The sequence below is a fragment of the Netta rufina genome (assembly GCF_964035555.1).
Source record: "Netta rufina genome assembly, chromosome: 16".
Classification (NCBI taxonomy): domain Eukaryota; kingdom Metazoa; phylum Chordata; class Aves; order Anseriformes; family Anatidae; genus Netta; species Netta rufina.
Window position 1 is genome coordinate 5,304,989 of NC_140140.1, and position 16,778 is coordinate 5,321,766.

Consider the following 16,778-nt stretch of genomic DNA (forward strand, 5'->3'; position numbering starts at 1 on the left):
CCTGCTATTGCTATTCGGTTGCTCCCTCTGCCAGCCTTATTGCTATTACCCCATGGAAGAGCTGCACCCCAGAGCAAACTTCAACTTTTACCTGGAGACTTTTCATGTGTTCTCCAAATTTGCATTTTAATGGAATAAAACCTACCCTTTCCCCCTCAAAGCAGCAATTTAAAAGTTAAGCCTCTGGAAAGCTTTCCTCAAACACCCACCCATCCATATGGAGTGTCCAAGGCAAACCTGGTGTATTTTAGATGTGCCACGAACGTATTGGGCTTCCAGTACCATGCTGATAACTTCTTGAGGCAAGACCTCATCTTCCCAGAGTGAGATCTCAGAGGTTGGACTGGGTGATCTTAGAGGTCTCTTCCAACCTAGATGGTTCTGTGACTCTGTGGTGTCTCCTATGGCTGTAGCTCAGGACTCAAAAGTCACCGATCGCCTCGGAGCTCTCCTGGGCTGCAGCGTGCAGAGGTCGCTCCCGGTTGTCTCTTAAGCAAAAGAAGAAAACGTGAATTGCTCCAGCACTGCTGTGTGGAAATGATGGCTGTCATAAAGCCTCCTTTGGAAGGAGGCAGGGGGGAGAGCTGTGTGCTGCTGCTCCCTGCTGGATAAAGCCAGCAGGGCTGCTCCGCTGACACCGCTGCCTGGGGTTGTGCACAGGAGGTGCCCGCTCTGACCGCCCTCTCCTCTCTTCCTCCCTTGCAGTGTGCTACCTGCTGAAGAGCAACATCAGCCCCGACCTGTGCAATGAAGACGGACTGACCGCACTGCATCAGGTGAGGCACAGCACGGAGAGCGCTCCGTGCCTCATTCCCTCGCTCAGATAAAACAGGGAAGCTTTGCCACGTTGTGCTGGGAGCGAGCCGAGATAAAACCCGTCTCGTGCTGTACATGAGGCTTTGTTCCACGCTGGTAAGGGCTCAGGAATTGGGGCTGGGTTTCAGGCACCAGCACCAACATTGCTCACACTCTATAATCTTTATGGGGCTGGGCGGTAAACTCTTCAAGCTGGTTAACTCACCCTGAGACTATGGCAACCTTACAAGGTTTGGAAGGGGCTTAGATAAATGATGCCCAAGGTGTCTGAAGAGCTCTCCGTAGGCTGTGTGACTTCATGGTCGGTGTGAGGGGCAGCAGCAGATCTGTAGGAAAACACAGGGCTGCTGTCCTGGGGTGCCAGCCTGTGTCCTTCCTCAGAGCCTCCGTGCTGCCAGGGTTTTTTGTTCTTCCCACGGCCCCATCCCCACCCCACCTCGTGAGCCCAGATGCTCGGTGCCAAAGCCTCAGGACAGTCCCCATGGCAGTCCCGTGGGGCTCCCCGTGCCTGGCAGCCACCGCCTCCACCAAAAACAACAGCGTAGTTGTGGAGCTCACTCCGAGGGTGGAACGGGGACACGCGGCTTTCTCTCCATTTGTCCCCGCTGTAAATGCTCCCATTGACTTGGCATTTTGGATTCCTCTGCGAGTCGCTTTCTGTCTTTAAAGCTGGGTGGATGCTTGCTTGAAAAGGCAAAGCGGCTCCTCGAAGAGCAAAAGCTCCTGCCACCTCCTCTCCAAAGCGATGCTGTTCTGCACACAGAAACGCAGGCAGCTGGTGCTGCTGGCAGCCTCTGTGCTTCCACCGCCAGCTGCTGGAGCTGTGAAAGGCTTTGCCCACTAAAGGATCAGTTTTTGTAAAGGTGCATTTGGGGGCTGAGGTGGAAGCTTTGACTTCACGAGAATTAATTGTATCCCTGAACAGAGAGGAGCTGCCAGATGGACACAAATGCCCATTGGCAGTGGCTTCCCGTGAAGGATGCGGCTTATGCTTCTGGGATAACTTGGCGGTCTGACAGGCATGATTTTAGCCTCACTTCCACATATAAATAGTAAACAGAAATAGAAATACACAAAGGGTCCTTGTCGCTCGGCTGCCGAGATGCTTGCTGTGGGTGTGCTCCGGCCCCTGTACAAGCCTCCACTGCAGCACTGGGCCACGAGGCTCCAGCGTGGGCAGACCACAAACGGGCTTTCTGCACAAGGACCGATCTTATTTTAGTGTCCCACACGCACGTTCATATTAAAAATTGAGCACAAGGTGGGTCAAAGAGCAAATTCCACCTTCCCCAAAGGAAGCAGTCGAGGCCCCTCTTGGTGTGAGTGCATGGGGGATGCCAATTTTTCCAGGAAACGAAAGATGCCCCGTGAAGCACTTCATATTGTTGGAAATCCAGCTTGCATCTCTTCAGATAACTGTGGTAGGTAGCATGAGCTGCTTAGAAGTTTTTTATTCATCGCATGCCAGCGCGTGGGATTTTCCCTAAGAAAAGGGAATGTCAGCTTGTCAGCTCCTCCCTTGGTATGCAGCTGTGCTGCTTACCTTGAATTTCTGCTCTGTTTGCTCTTGAATATGGAAGAGCCAGTGAGGCAGCAGCTGTGTGCATATTTACTGATGTTCCCCTCCTGCTCAAGCCCCAAACCAGAAGGCCCTGCAGAACACCAGTGACCCTCAGTCCACCATGTGGGTGTTCTGCACGGTGTCTTTCTGGCCTGGTTGTGTTGAACTTGGTGTTTGACACTGTTGGCGAGGCTTGTTGTCAAATACCACAGCATAAAGTAGGTCCCCGTGTCCAGGTACCGTGGTACAACTGAGCAGGTGTGAGCCCTCACCTTCCCAAAGCAAAAAGCAAACCGAAACAATTTGTCTACATCTCTTCCTCACCAGTGCTGCATAGACAACTACGAAGAGATAGTCAAGCTTCTCCTCAACCACGGGGCCAATGTCAACGCCAAGGACAACGAGCTGTGGACTCCCTTGCACGCAGCAGCTACGTGTGGTCATATCAACCTGGTGAAGATCCTCATCCAGCAGTAGGTGGCTTCTTGTGTCTGCCCCTTTCTGCAAGTCTGAGTTAACCCGCAGCTTCTGCGGGTGGGCACTGGGGCTGCTTGGTACCTCTCGGTGGTGGTTGCTGCCTGCTCACAGGCCGTTCGTGGGACTCCTTCCTGCATGGGGGACGAGGAGGTGGAGGAGGAAGAGCAGAAAGGTTGAGGAGATGCAATAAAATCCCAGGTGGCCTGGCTCAGTTTCAGGAAGCTGCTCAGGACTGGGCTGAAATTTGCCCATTTTGCCTTGTGTTCTGGTGTGTAGGTGCCTGTGTTTGTGCTCGTTGAACTGCGCTTGCTGGATGGGTAGGAATAGGAGCAGCCAGCATGACCTACTCTCAGGCTTTTAAACACAGCTTCAGATCTTCCAGCCACAGTCAGACACCGATGCAGGAGGACAGCAGATTCGTATGGCTTGAATACTTGGCTGAACTTTTTGACCTGCCTTACTGGCTCTTAATTAGTAACCAGATAGCTGCTCACAATGCGTTTGTTCCCCAGCCGTGTGACACAGGGCGCTCACCCTGGACCTCCCCCTTGCCTTTTCAAGGGCCACAAAGCTCGTGTCTTCCCTGGGCTTGTTGGCAAGGAGGAAGAGGAAGGATGCGTTTTGAGCCATACCACGTGCAGCTGTTAATGAGCACCTGCTGGAGCAGACAGTCCTGACTGCAAACGGAGGCCTCTCCTCCATTTGCCGGGGTGACGGTGGAGAGGGCAAAATGTGTTTTGGGGTTTTACCGTGCTGCTTTGCACAGCAGAGCCTGTCACCTCTCCCTGAGGGCCTCTTCTCCCTGCAGTGCTGCCATCTGGGACACTAGCATGGGAATTTTTGCCCTTCTTTCTTGACTTAAAATGAAGGAGGTGAGGCAGAGGATGCAGGCTTGGTGTCATGCTCAGAAAGAGTCTTCCACTGGACTTTTGAGGAATGGGTGATGTGTTTGCTATGATGAAAGTTGTCCTTTGGAGCAGGTCTCACACACCAAATGGCCGATTAAACACTGCCAGGGAAGGCAGTGGTACTGGTGGTGGCATCTGGAGCCCCAGGAGACCATCAGAGGTGGCAGCCCACATGAGATGTTCAGTTCCTTACTTTTTTATTTGCTGATTAAACTAACACAGGAACATTGCAGGTGTGATTTTCAGTGCAGTTTGCTCTGCTCGGGCAGAGAGAGGAGAAAAAAAGTAAAGGAACAGGAATGTAAATGCAAGTGGATGTTGTCTGCCATCTCGCCAAGGTAGAGCAGAAGTCAGCTGAGGACTTCTTAACAGCTAGCTCAAATGGCAAAGCTCAGAAGGTGCAGGAAATTCTTTTACCATGTGAGAATATGAGGCTAGTGAACAATAAAACTGACTATTTTCATTCCAAATAGTACCTCCTGGAGGTGATACAGTGGCTTAGAGGAGTGCTTTTGGAAAATCAGATGGAAAAATTCAGCAGTTGCCAGAAATTTGTATGGTTACTATTTTATTTTTTATTTTTGCCAGTGTGCCCTTGGTTAGGTGGAAGGCTCCCTCCACCACTCAGCCTCTATCTCCCACAACTTCTCCGGTCCTCGTGAACTTTTTGTTCAAGGGCTGCCAAGTGCCCAAATAACAAGCACCTGGTAGTTGCTTGGCTTTGATATCCAGAAATTCAGCAAATAAATCACTTCTATCCCTGAGAAGCTGCTGGTCTGTACAGTGCCAGGACAAGTGGTAGGTCCAGGAGAGGACAGGAACGGCTCAGTGGCTTGTGTCCCCCACAGCCCACAAAGGAGGGGCTGCCTTTCATCTGCTTTTGGAATTTGTCTTCTTCCCCACTCGTAGCTCCATGGCTTTGTTTTAAATCTAAATTCTCAAACAAATCTTGGTGACATTTGGGCAACTGTGAAACCCCCGCTGCTTTTTGCCAAACATTATCCCAGTGTTTGGCACTGTCTGCTCTAGGATAATATGGGAATCCTTTCTCGTGTGACCTTTTCCCCTTGCAGTGGAGCAGACCTGCTGGCAGTAAACGCGGATGGCAACATGCCGTACGACCTCTGTGAAGACGAGCCAACCCTGGATGTCATCGAGACTTGCATGGCCTATCAGGGTAAGGAGGCCGAGAACATGTAGAATTCAAAAGGGGGCCATGTAGTACTTTAAATGACCTTCTCAGCTCTTGATTTGCCTCCTGAGAGAAGCAGAGAGCTGCTGCCTGGTGTGATGTTTTGGAACTGTTTAGTTTCTCTGATTCCTAAATTATGAAGTCCCCTCAGCCTCTGGAAAGAATGTGAGGCCATATCATGAGTATAATTGTCCTCAACCAGTGGAGACAAAGATCCTTTCTGACTCTTCTCCTCAATTGGAATTTTAACAGGAATTACACAGGAAAAAATCAATGAGATGCGGGCTGCCCCGGAGCAGGTCATGATCTGTGACATTCATGACATACTTGCGACTGGACAAGACCTGAACAGGACTGATGCCCAGGGTGCTACACTGGTGAGTGAAACTGCCACGGCTTCGCTTCTGCCTTCCTTTAGCCTGCGGGTTATGAAACCTGCCCCGTGGCAGGAGGTTATACAAAATCAACACGTACAAGGAGGGAGGAAGCTGTCTGGATCTTTTCCTCTGTTTTAGTATCGTCACGTAGGAGCAGGCTCTGTCCATAAGTACAGCTGACATAACTTAGTGCCTAACCCTGAGCTTTCTGAAGCAAATCCCTTGTTGCTGTGACCTCCGCCACTTGCCCCACGGGTCAGGTCCTACAGTAAGGCTGCTGAGACCCTGTGTCGCATCTGACAGTGGTTGGTACCAGCAGTTTCCACAGAAAGGTTCAGAATATCCTGCAATGAGGATATAAATTTATACATATAATACTTGTTAAATGGCTTATATATTTAAAAAAAAAAACAGGTGTATTGGCTTCCCTTTCTGTATCACCCCCACCTTGCTCGTAGAGGGTCTAGCTATGAAACTGCCTTCCAGTCCTGGAAAACTGGTAACTGTTTTAACAACTCTCAGCATCAGATTCAAGCTCGCATTTGCTTGTCGGACTGCTTCTGAGCATTAACTGATACCTTGTTAAATCATACGACCTCTAGAGGAAATGACCCCGTGCCATAAAATTTATGTAGAAATTAATTGAACTGCCAGAAAGCATCAGACGTTATTTCCAGATGAGGTTTTAACTTCATGAGGTAGAATCCATGCGGAAAATTTTGAAAAGACGCTTTTGTGCTCCTTTTTAGCACAGCTGAAGTAGGATGAGCTCTGAATGAAGTTCATACCTTCAGAATGGCGTACGGGTCAATGGTGTGCTCAGAGAGGCAGCAGCAGACAGCAATTATGAAAATCCTCAGAGACATGAAGGGTCATGGTGGAGTACAGGAGATGATTATTCGTGTCTCCAAAGTGATGGGTATAGTTTGAGGCCAGTATCTGAAAAATCAGACTTCTTTAACTAGAAGTCGCCATGGATTTAAATGTTTCTGATTTTCAAATGGTGAAAGCAATCACAGAATGCATGGAAGTGCACTTGCACAAAGGGAGTCTTGACTAAAGCATGCTGACTGTTTCATCAAAAAATCCACAGCACTTAGTGGGGAAGAGGGGATGTTTTCTGGCATGAGGGATGTAGAGTTCACCTTAGCTGTTCTCCGTGGCAGGTTTGCATTTTGATGGTGCTGTTTGTGTGCTGATTGGGAAGCACTTAGGAGCCCTTGATTTAAAACTTGAAAACATTATGTTTTAAGCCATATATGTAAGAGATCTTAAGCACTGTTGAGCACTTTCCTCTCCAAGCAGAATTACATGCAAGTATTGCTGAGCATCAGTAACAGGACCAACCTGCTTCTGACCTGATGGAATGCATCTACCAAGTGCCCAACGTGTCTAAATCTGGAGTCAGACATCATCCAGGAAATTCCACTGAAGCTCAGTGTGAAAAAATGTTCATGGTCCTTGCTCTGTTCCTTGTCTCCTAGCTGCATATAGCTGCGGCCAACGGGTATCTGCATGCAGCTGAAGTCCTCCTTGACCAGGGGGCAAGCCTGGATGTTAAGGACTGGGACGGCTGGGAGCCTCTTCATGCTGCAGCCTTCTGGGGACAGGTAAGGATTCTGTTGCAAAACTCGTGTACGAGGGTGACATTTCTTTCTGCCTGTACAAACAAGCAATCTGTATTAGGGCTGGACTTGCCGGATGGTGTCAGATGAGATCCACCGGGCTCCAAAAAGAAGCTCTTGCTGAGAAAGCTCAGTAAGAGAATGTCTGTGCAGTTGAATGGTGGGAACTATGCTTAACATCACACATGTACCAGAAAAATGTGAGGCAAGTTGAGCAGGCATCCTATTGCTTCTTGTCATCTTCCAACTTTTCAGTTTGAGGTGGGAAACGATTTCCTAAAATACCTCTGTCAACTGGGTTTTCTTTCTGTTTCTTTAGATGCAGATGGCTGAGTTGCTTGTGTCCCATGGGGCTAGCTTGAGTGCCAGGACATCTTTGGATGAGATGCCAATAGGTGGGTTTACTAATCTTAAATAACGAGATCAAAGTCATTAAGAAAATCCTTTAGAAGCTTTTGCCTCTAAGCCTGCTGGAGTCTTCAGATGGTGTTTTCAGAAGCATTAACACTTCATTTTTCAGGTGTCTAGAATCAAAGTTATAGGGACTTTAACAGGGATTGAAGTTTTAAAGAGCCTACTTTGTTACTCCTGAAAATGCTTCTTCCTGCTCAAAAAAAGAAGGGAGAATGAATTTCTCAAGTACCAAGCTTTTGTCTTGTCTGTCCACACTCATGTCATCTCTCTGTTCCTGTGCTTTCGAGTCTCCTTGCTCTTGCATCATGGTCTTAGACCTGGCTTACCCCACAGCAGCAGGGTTTGGTGTACCACTTCTAAAGCTGAGTGCAGCCCTAAAACTTGTGTGTCTCTAGTTCTGCCTTAATGCAGTGAAGTGCTGCGACCTATTAGGGTTGGAGAGGGAAGAGAAAACACACAAGTCCTTGAACAGATTGGAAGTAAAAATGCCAGTGTTAGCATCTGACCATGTCTATTATTATCTTGTGCCACATTTTCTTTTGGCAAAATGTTTTCTGAGCATTAAGGTTTTGGCATGAAGTTTTTTTTAATTGCAAAATCTGTGCATCCTCATTTTTCTACAGGATTTTTTACAAGGATGGAAGTTCTCATCTTCTACCCTGACCTGCTCTGCCTTTGTCTAGTCTTAAATTCTGGAGACTTAAGTAAAAATGCTATAACCAGGGGAGGTGCAGTCTGGTAATTAAGGAAATTTCTATTCCTCATACCCTGAAGTGTTGAGACACTGGTCAATATTTCTTTCACCCCTTCACAGGTAAAGGCAGAATGTACTGCTAGAGATGGGATAAAACCTAGCTGAATAGCTGGATCACTGCAAAGCTGAGCCACTGTCACAGTGAGCAGCTCTTGTTTTCTGATCCCACTTAGGTGCCCAAACCATTGTGCCTCCTGCAGTTTGTTTGGAGATGAACGTGTCTAAGCATGTTTTTCTTAAATTTCCTTTCTCCTCCTCCTGGCATTTGGAGTTGTATATACTAGGAAAACGCAGGTAGTACCATGCTGTGAATGGTGCCATGTGTGAATGGTCTGACTAATGGCCTGGTTTATGTGCCCCGTAGATCTCTGTGAGGAAGAGGAATTCAAAGTCTTACTTCTGGAGCTGAAACACAAGCACGATGTGATCATGAAGTCGCAGATGAGGCACAAATCCTCCCTGAGCCGAAGGACCTCCAGCACCGGCAGCCGGGGGTGAGTGCCTTGTTCCCTGCAGGTCACCCAGCGCCTTTGCTTGGCCCCCAAGGTGTGAGCACCCCGTGGGCAGCGTGCAGAGAGCGAGCCCGTCTGCCCTTTTGGAGCACACTCTGGAAGGCAGAAGCTGGCTGTCAGTGGAAGGCAGAGCTCCTCTGACGAGGGATTCTTTAGAGCTGCCCTGAACAGAGCCAGGTGGTGAGGATTTCCCCTGCTGGACCGCTGGATGTTGGGACTGAGAATCAGCGCTTCAGATGGATTAACTTGAGCTTCTTGACAGCTTTAATGAGGAAGGTGGAGGGGAAGGGGAATGAAGAGCAATAAATTCTCATGGCCAAGATTCTGTGTTCAGACACTTTGCAAATGCCTTTATAAGACCTTTGCTAGACATCAAAGCAGTCCTGCAGACCACAGAACTCCCCCGTCTCACAGGCCTTTCCCTCTGTATTTACTCCCCTGTCTGCAGAGTAGATCCATCAGGTGAGCTGTGTGAGCTCTAACCCACATTTGCAGTACTACTTTAAAACTCCTTAAAATTCCTCCCACCTTTAATATCCACACTAGTGCCTTTGTCTGCTTCGCGTGGGTGCCAGGAAGCTAAATTCACGTTACTTTCCAGTGGGAGATGCCTTGAAGCACGAGGAGGTGAGAGGAGTTAGAGGGTAAGATGTTCTGTATCCTGCTCACAGCTTTGATGCTCCTTCCCCGTGTCCCGCAGGAAGGTGGTGAGGAGGGCCAGCCTGTCGGACCGAACAAACCTTTACAGGAAGGAGTGCGAGAAAGAGGCCATCGTCTGGCAGCAGCTGGGGGCTGCAGAAGAAGGAAGGAATTCGGGTCTCATTGGGGAAATAGGGGAGACTCGGCCTGACCAGGAGAACACAGACCCCGTAAGGAATCTCAGTTGTCTTAAAGAGTTTCAGAGGAGGGCGGGTAGTGCAGGCTCAATAGCAGTGGGTGCCCTGGGGTGGGACATGGCTGGAAAATTTGTAAACATTTATTATTTATTTATTATTTATTATCCATTGGATTTAAGCAAAAGACCAAATTCTCACTTAGTATAAACAGGAATGTCTCACTACAGTGGAAAGGCTGTTTGGGATTTACAGCTGCTTAAATAGGTTTGAGATATGACCCTAGTGAACCAGAGTGTTCAGAAAAAATAGCAGTTAGTTATGACACATGCATTTCTCTGTAGAGCTAACAAACGGGTAATCACAAAGGAATTTCTATATTGCTTTGCACTTACTTGTTTTTAATTGAGTTATTGTCATGTTCTATTCACATGCATGTCACTCAATCCATTTTTCTTTTTCTGAGTCCTTCTGTGCTAACATTTCCGTGTTCCTGGCTGGGAGCAGCCCCTGGTTGGTGCTCACAGCATCATAGGCTCCTGTTGGTGGGTGAATTTGGTGTTTTTGCTGCAGTACCTCTGGCTGACAGACTGAGTGTGAGCTGGCTTAGGAAGTTGTCACAGGGATGAACTGTACGTGGAGAACAGGGGAAGACGCTCTTCTTTAATGTCTTCTTGTTACAGAATTCAGTGCTGGAGAACTCCTCCCTCCTTCCAGAGTTAGCAAACAAGAGCACCCAGTGTGACTCTGAAATCCCCCTGCAGAATGGACTCATGGCATCGGCCAGCACGTACCAGTACACCTTCTCCAACGGGGACATCTGGAGCATGCACGCCGACCCCGACGGCAGCCCGGGCCATGTGCTGCCCTACGGCAACCCCGGGCTCCCCGACACGCAGCAGTTCTGGGGCACCTACAAGGAGCACGGCCACCAGACGCTCTCGGAACTGAAGCGGCAGCGGGCTGCGGCCAAGCTCCTCAACCACCCCTTCCTCAGCACCCACTTCGGCAGCGGCATGGGGGGAGTTGCCGAAAACGGGGGCGAGGCCAAGTCGCACCTAATCGGATCCAGGACTTCTCCCTACAGCTCCAATGGGACCTCGGTGTATTACACGGTGTCCAGTGGTGAGCCACCCCTCTTGAAATTCAAAGCTCCCATGGAGGAAATGGAAGAGAAGGTGCATGGGTGCTGCAGAATTTCCTAGTCTCACCTGCTACTCGCCCCAGAGGAAACGAGAAGCGGGTGGGCTGGTTGGATCTATCACTGTGGCCAGGTTGTTGGCATTCCATGGGGAGGATCTGGTTACGGACATCCTGACTGTGTCGCCTCGTTCATCTTGAATTGTACTTTACCCTGCCAATTACTTCCATTGAAGTTGAATGAGTAATGCAGGTGGAGCAAGGCTCCCAGGAGAGGAAGGGATATGCATCGGTATGATGTCAAAAGAGATGCCCATGTCTTTCCCCCTGGGGAAGAAAGTATGAGCTGCTTTCCCATCCTTGAGGAGTCATGGGATGGCTTGGAAAGAAGAAATGATCTGAATTAAAATATATTTGCATCTGAGTCTCTTGCTGCAAGCCACCACGCTTCTGGAGGGTGGCAGTCCAGACCTGAATTTTCACTCTTGGGTGATGCACATGTCCTGGAGGGGCGGTCGGCCCCAACACAAGGTTTGCACGAGTGGACAGAGCTGTTTTCCCTGCAGCTGGATCCTGCATCTGTGGATGCTGCGCCTGCTTTAGGAAGTTTGCGAGGTGTTGTCTCCTTGCAGTGCCAGCTCACCATCAGAAACTGTGCGCTGCCTGGGTCCTGTTCTGCTCGTGTGAACTCATCATGCAGACTGCTGTCAGGGTTTAAGCAGAACTCTTCCTGGAACAGGCTTCACTCGACAGGCTTTAAAACCGGTGTTGCAATAAGGGGCCCTGGCAATAGAATTTTACTGCAATAAAATACTGACAAAGGTCTATATTGGGATAAGTAATTTAAAACACTTATTTGTACTATTTAGACTTTAATTTGTTTAAAACTGAAAAGACTTCTGCTGATCTCACTTTCCTGTTGATTCTGTTTACCCTGTATGCTCAACACAGATACTTGGGGCAGTGTGCTTTGTGTTCGGATTTTTCTGGATTTCCAGAACCACAGGGCTTGGAAGAGAAGAGGAGGGAAGGCTTGCCTGCACTAACCTAGACAAATGTGAAAATGTTTCTAACCTCCCTAGATGTTACAACACTTGGGTTAACCTGCAGTCTTTGGCTGATGAATAACTGTTAAGTCATTGCTTTGGTAGTTGAATGCTGCAGCAGGACAGGAGACTTTTTGGCTTTTTCCTGCTCCCGTGATGAAATCATCACCATCAGTAGCTGTCAGAATGGGGCTGAACTGCCCCTGTGTGCCAGGGCACCCAGCACCACACCGTCCTCAGCAAAGCCTCTCTGGTTGGCACAGCAACACCACTGCTTTGATGTAGTTCATGTAGCTCTGATGTACCTGAGAAACTCCTGCACGGTGTAACAGGGGGTTTTGGCCCTGCTGTTTCAGCAAGTCACGTTTCTTGTGTACTTGGGTGAGGTTGAAAGGAAAGTGCCCCGTGGGAGCCAGCTCCGAGGAACTGGCTACAGCTGAGCTAACAAGTTGCATCTGCAGAAATAATTGTAGATGTTCAAACCTTTTTCTGCACAGGGGCTGTCCCACAGATAACTATTTCTATGAGTATGTCATCTTGGGCAGCTGAAATCCCAGACTGCAAACACACCCGCTCAGGGCTCTGTAAGCCATCGGTGGGTTAAATCACGCTCGCAGCAGTGTAATTGTGCTTCAGCCGAGCAACAGAAAACGCAGCCTCCACCCGTCATCCTTTTAGCTGGCAGCTGTTAGACATCAGTATTACACCTCACACATACGCTTCCCCTCTGGGAATCCCCACAGCCTTGCCTTTTTTTAGGCCATAAAAAGTTGGCTGAGGATGTCAGCGAGCATAAGCCACTACCCTCTGCTCCCCGGCAGCCAGAAGCATCCTTCGCTCTCCACGTGCAGCGTTTTGGGCAGTGCCATGGAGGGAGGGAAGGCTCTCTCTGCTACCAGCACAGCTGTGGCAGCGTGCCCCGAGGTCTGGCCCCTCTCTGGGGCTGGCTGTGTCATGTCACAGGGCCACGGGCCTGTTTAGGAATGAATTGGGAAATGGCAGCAGTCAGTCTGCTTTTTTATTTATTTATCTATGTATTTTGCAGCCTCCCTTCAGTTAAGGGGTTCCTGTGTTTGTTCTGAAACAGAGAAGTTGGGCTTTTTCTGACACAGAGCCAGTAGCTTGTGCTGCCCTGTTTGTGGCTAATGTGCAGGCTTCAGCTGATCTCCCTCCGTCACTGGAATGCATAGTGTAAATATAAGACTAGAAAATACTCCTTGTGCTTAACCTTAAGGGAAATTATAAGACCATCCAGTAGGAAGAAGATGATTTAGTAACTGGACAGGCCATACAGCATCTGTGTGTAGTTAACAGGGGGTCTTCTGCTTACCTAGAGAAAATTTATCTGGGATTAAACCAAGCGTAGCCTGGGTGTTACTGAGCGGGGGAAGATGATCTTCCAGATGCCCCTGCTCTCCCATGGTGCTGGGATTGCCTCCTCACATCCAAACCCATGAGCATTCTGGACTCAGTATAGCAAATGTTGGTGCTGTTACTCACCAGGTAGTGAGTGGTGCAAGATTTGGCCCTGCTGATGCCTTCCCTCCTGGAGGCAGGAGGAGTGGGGCCGTTTTCCTTCTCGGAGGAATTTTGTGCTATGAGTGCACTGAACGCTGCATAGCTCCATGCACATGAAAAGGAGGCAGCTGGATGCAATGGTGTTAAGTAGTTAGAGCCTTGCTCTCACTGGGAGCTACTGATACACCAAAGCTGTAGGACGCCAGTGCACACTAGACAAATAGTGTTGAGTTCATTGGTACCTCACTTTGGTTATGTGTGAAGCCCAGAAATTCATTATTCTAGCTGTGATTTGAGTAAAACAACAATTGATTTACTATCAGGAGAAAAAGGCTACAGATTCTAGATTATAAAGCATCCCATTAATTGGACTTTGCGTTGCAATTGTAAAATTGGCCATAATACAGCTCTTGTGGTGTTAGCACTGTAAGCTAGCACTCTCTCTGAAGTCAAGTGCTGTCTGATCAAATGTAATCAATTCTCATTCAGAGGAGAGAATTGGTAATTGATAAATATCCCAGGATTTGTTTCACAGCCAAGCCAAGTATTTATCTTCCGCTGCACAGAATGCATCAGAGTGGGACTTGGGAAGACAGTTGAAGAGTGACCTAAAATGGATTCATGCTTTTGTATTGGTGACATTTCAGATGTAAGAGTCACTGCCCACGGGGCACTGGCAAATGAGCTCAGGGAAGGAGCTGATGATTTATGCTGCCTGAAGAGCTGTTGGGTGGAGGTCTGGGATGAGCGGTTCAGTACAGCGGGCATTCAGCCTGCTTCTAAAGTGCTGTAGAGACAAACAGGCTTCGGGGGGAGCAATAAAAACATAGATGTTCTTGTACGTGCATTGCAGGAGCCTACCTCTAGGAACAGGGCTTTTCATTGTAAAATTTAGCAATGTTACCATAGTGGTGCTCTCAGTTATCTGTGCATTTTAATAAGACCATCCCAGTGGAAAGCTCTTGAGTACATAGCAGAAGGCACCTTGGATAATTCAGTGGATCTTCATTTTGCTAAAAAGCTGTAGAAACCGTGAATCGTATTGTGACGGGCAAGATATCAAGCACTTGGCTTATTAGAGGAAGATCTGGGGGTTTTACACTGTGCTCAGTGACTCTAGGTTCTATAAAGCTCTACATGCAGATGGAAGGTCAGCTCAGAGTCCCACTTTCATCGGCTATAAGCTGAAGGTTGTAGTTGGTGCAGGCTACGCAAAGATCTGAGAACACTGTGGTGTGCTGACAGGCCCGCTGTAGGCAAAGCTGCACGCGGGAGTAACTCTTCTGCTTGCAAAATCTTCCAAAGTGCTAGTCGTAGTGTTTATAGCAAAATAACTAGTTAGTGAGAGCAGCTTTACTTCCCATGTTGAAAGATTTTAGATGCAAAAAAAGTATCTCAAAATCATGTATCTGCTTTACTGAACTCCACCAGGAAAGTCCCAGCAATGACATATTAGTTAAGGGCTCCAGTACCATTGCTGGGATCTGTTTGGCTTCAGACCTTCAGACCCGGGTCTGTACTTCATGTACCAAGTGATGTGATTTTATCGCAGTTAGCCTCGCTTCTGTGGTGCTCCAGAATCTTAAAACCCTCCTGGTTTTGGTAAGAACTGACTCCAGCTGATGCGATTCTGCACCATCTTGTAGGCATGGTTGGGGAATGACATGGTTGAGGAATTCCTGGTAGGGAAGAGAAGAGCATGGCAGGGCAATAGCAATAACAAATCAGTCCGATGTGCAGTGGAGGCAGTGGGTTCTCTAGTACCCTGAGCGAGTCTTATTTCATGGGGTTGCAGGTGAAAGCATTTATAATCTCCCACGGGCAGAACTTCTGTTCGGCGTCCTTTTGCTTTAATCTTGGACTTCTGTTTACCTAAATCATCTATGCTGAAACAAAATTGGCAATACCACGAAATAGGAATATCTTAACAGAGAAAGCAATAGCACTGGTCTGTAGTGAGCCACAGATTTACTGTTGTCTACCTGCCGGAAGGTGTCCTCCCTATGGCTGGATATTTCTGTGCCTTATCACACTTGCTGAAATGAATTTGGTTTCTGGTCTCTGGAACGTTTGCAGTGACTACGCTGTGCTGTTCTTTATTGCAAGAGGAAAGCAGTTCAGAGCATGTAGGATACTGAAATTTTCATTCTTTCATTTCTCTCATGATCACCATTTCTAAACACAGGGAATGGAAACGATCGGGATCTTCATTCTAATTTAACAAATCTTGTTGGCCTATTCAGTTATAGCAGTTCTCCACAGAGTCCAGAAGATATTTGAGTAGCAAGGTCTAGCATCTTACCACAGAACAGTTAATATTTGGAATTTAGTTTAGTTTTGTCTGTGGCTGTACAACATAATTCGTTGTTCCTGGTTGTTCTTCAGCTTTATTCTGCTGTTTTGGTGTTGGCCATGCTGGTAACGGACCTGTCAGTGGCCCCGCATGATTCGAATACCACTGGGTTCTTCAGGCAACATCTGCCATGGCAAAAATAGGGCCTGGAATATTTTGCTGTATTTCAACTGCAGAAGCTGTGGTAGAGGAGACAGTGCTCAAGAGACCTGTTCCAAATCTACACCAATACAATTGTCTCCACCTGACCGGGACATACGGGTTTTAAAATGGTGCAAATGCAGCCTTAGCATTGCCACCTCGGCACGTTCAGCCTGTGGATCGCGCTGTTGGCGTCCCGAGAGGGGACGAGGGAACTATGGCAGCGCCGGCAGCCCCTGTACAGCTGGGTGCGACCACTGCGTGTACAGGAGGTGACACTCGATGGCACGCCTTCTGCAATAATTCCTAATTCCATCGATCAGTAGTAAAGGATGTACAAATAAAACTTGATGAAATGTATTTTATGTGAAAAAAAAAAATAATGTAAGAACTGTATATTGTATTAGCAGCTTTGTGTATAAAATGGCATTTTGGCAATCAGAGTCTAATATATTTAAAACTTTTTTTTTTTTTTAAAAAAAAGGGTATTTGATATTGTATGGAACTGACTTTATTGCTACTGTAAGTATGAAGAGATGGTTTCTTAACATGTTGAAGCAATGCATAAAATCATAAATTGTATGTAAAACCCATGCCAAAAGGGTATGTCTGACAGTATTAGTACCTGACCTGTGTCTTTAATAGAGATTGAATTTTTTAATTTAAAAATTATATTAAATTTCTTTTAATAATACAGAAAAGCCCGCGGGTTTTCATTTATTTGGTTGACGGTGTGGGACTCTCCCTGAGTGACTCTGCCGCTCCTGTGGCTGTTACTGCCAGGAGGGATAAATCCGGGCAGGGGCGGGTGTGACAAATTTTAACTTTCTCCTTCCCTTATGGGGCCGGGGAGGAAGGCCCACACCGCGGCTGCCCTTGCTGGGGGCCGGGGCTCTGACGGGGGCTTTGCGGGCCGGGTCCTCCCCGTTTGAGGGCAGCGGCGCCGCCTCAGCCCGGCCCTGAGGGGAGCGCGGGGCCGCGCGGCTCCGAGCCCGGGCCCGGCCTCCAGGCGGGGCCGCGCCGGGTCCCGCAGCCAACGGGCGGCAGAGGCGGAGCGCGGCTGCCCCAGTGGCGGCGGCGGCGCGGGGCTGTTTGGATTCAAAGGCGCTAT

General features: G+C 48.3%; 1 protein-coding gene across 3 annotated transcripts in view; it reads left to right on the forward strand.

Annotated features, from left to right (window-relative positions):
• The window catches only part of PPP1R16B (protein phosphatase 1 regulatory subunit 16B), a 57,981-nt gene extending 41,688 nt beyond the window's left edge, over positions 1–16,293 (forward strand). For all 3 annotated transcript variants that reach the window (XM_084296856.1, XM_084296858.1, XM_084296857.1), the window contains exons 3-11: positions 706–776; positions 2,705–2,850; positions 4,836–4,939; positions 5,207–5,331; positions 6,816–6,941; positions 7,276–7,351; positions 8,489–8,618; positions 9,337–9,505; positions 10,153–16,293. In XM_084296856.1, coding sequence (XP_084152982.1) covers positions 706–776; positions 2,705–2,850; positions 4,836–4,939; positions 5,207–5,331; positions 6,816–6,941; positions 7,276–7,351; positions 8,489–8,618; positions 9,337–9,505; positions 10,153–10,674 — 1,469 coding nt within the window. In that variant the 3' untranslated portion in view covers positions 10,675–16,293. The remainder of the gene's footprint in view (positions 1–705; positions 777–2,704; positions 2,851–4,835; positions 4,940–5,206; positions 5,332–6,815; positions 6,942–7,275; positions 7,352–8,488; positions 8,619–9,336; positions 9,506–10,152) is intronic.
• The last annotated feature ends 485 nt before the right edge of the window (positions 16,294–16,778 follow it).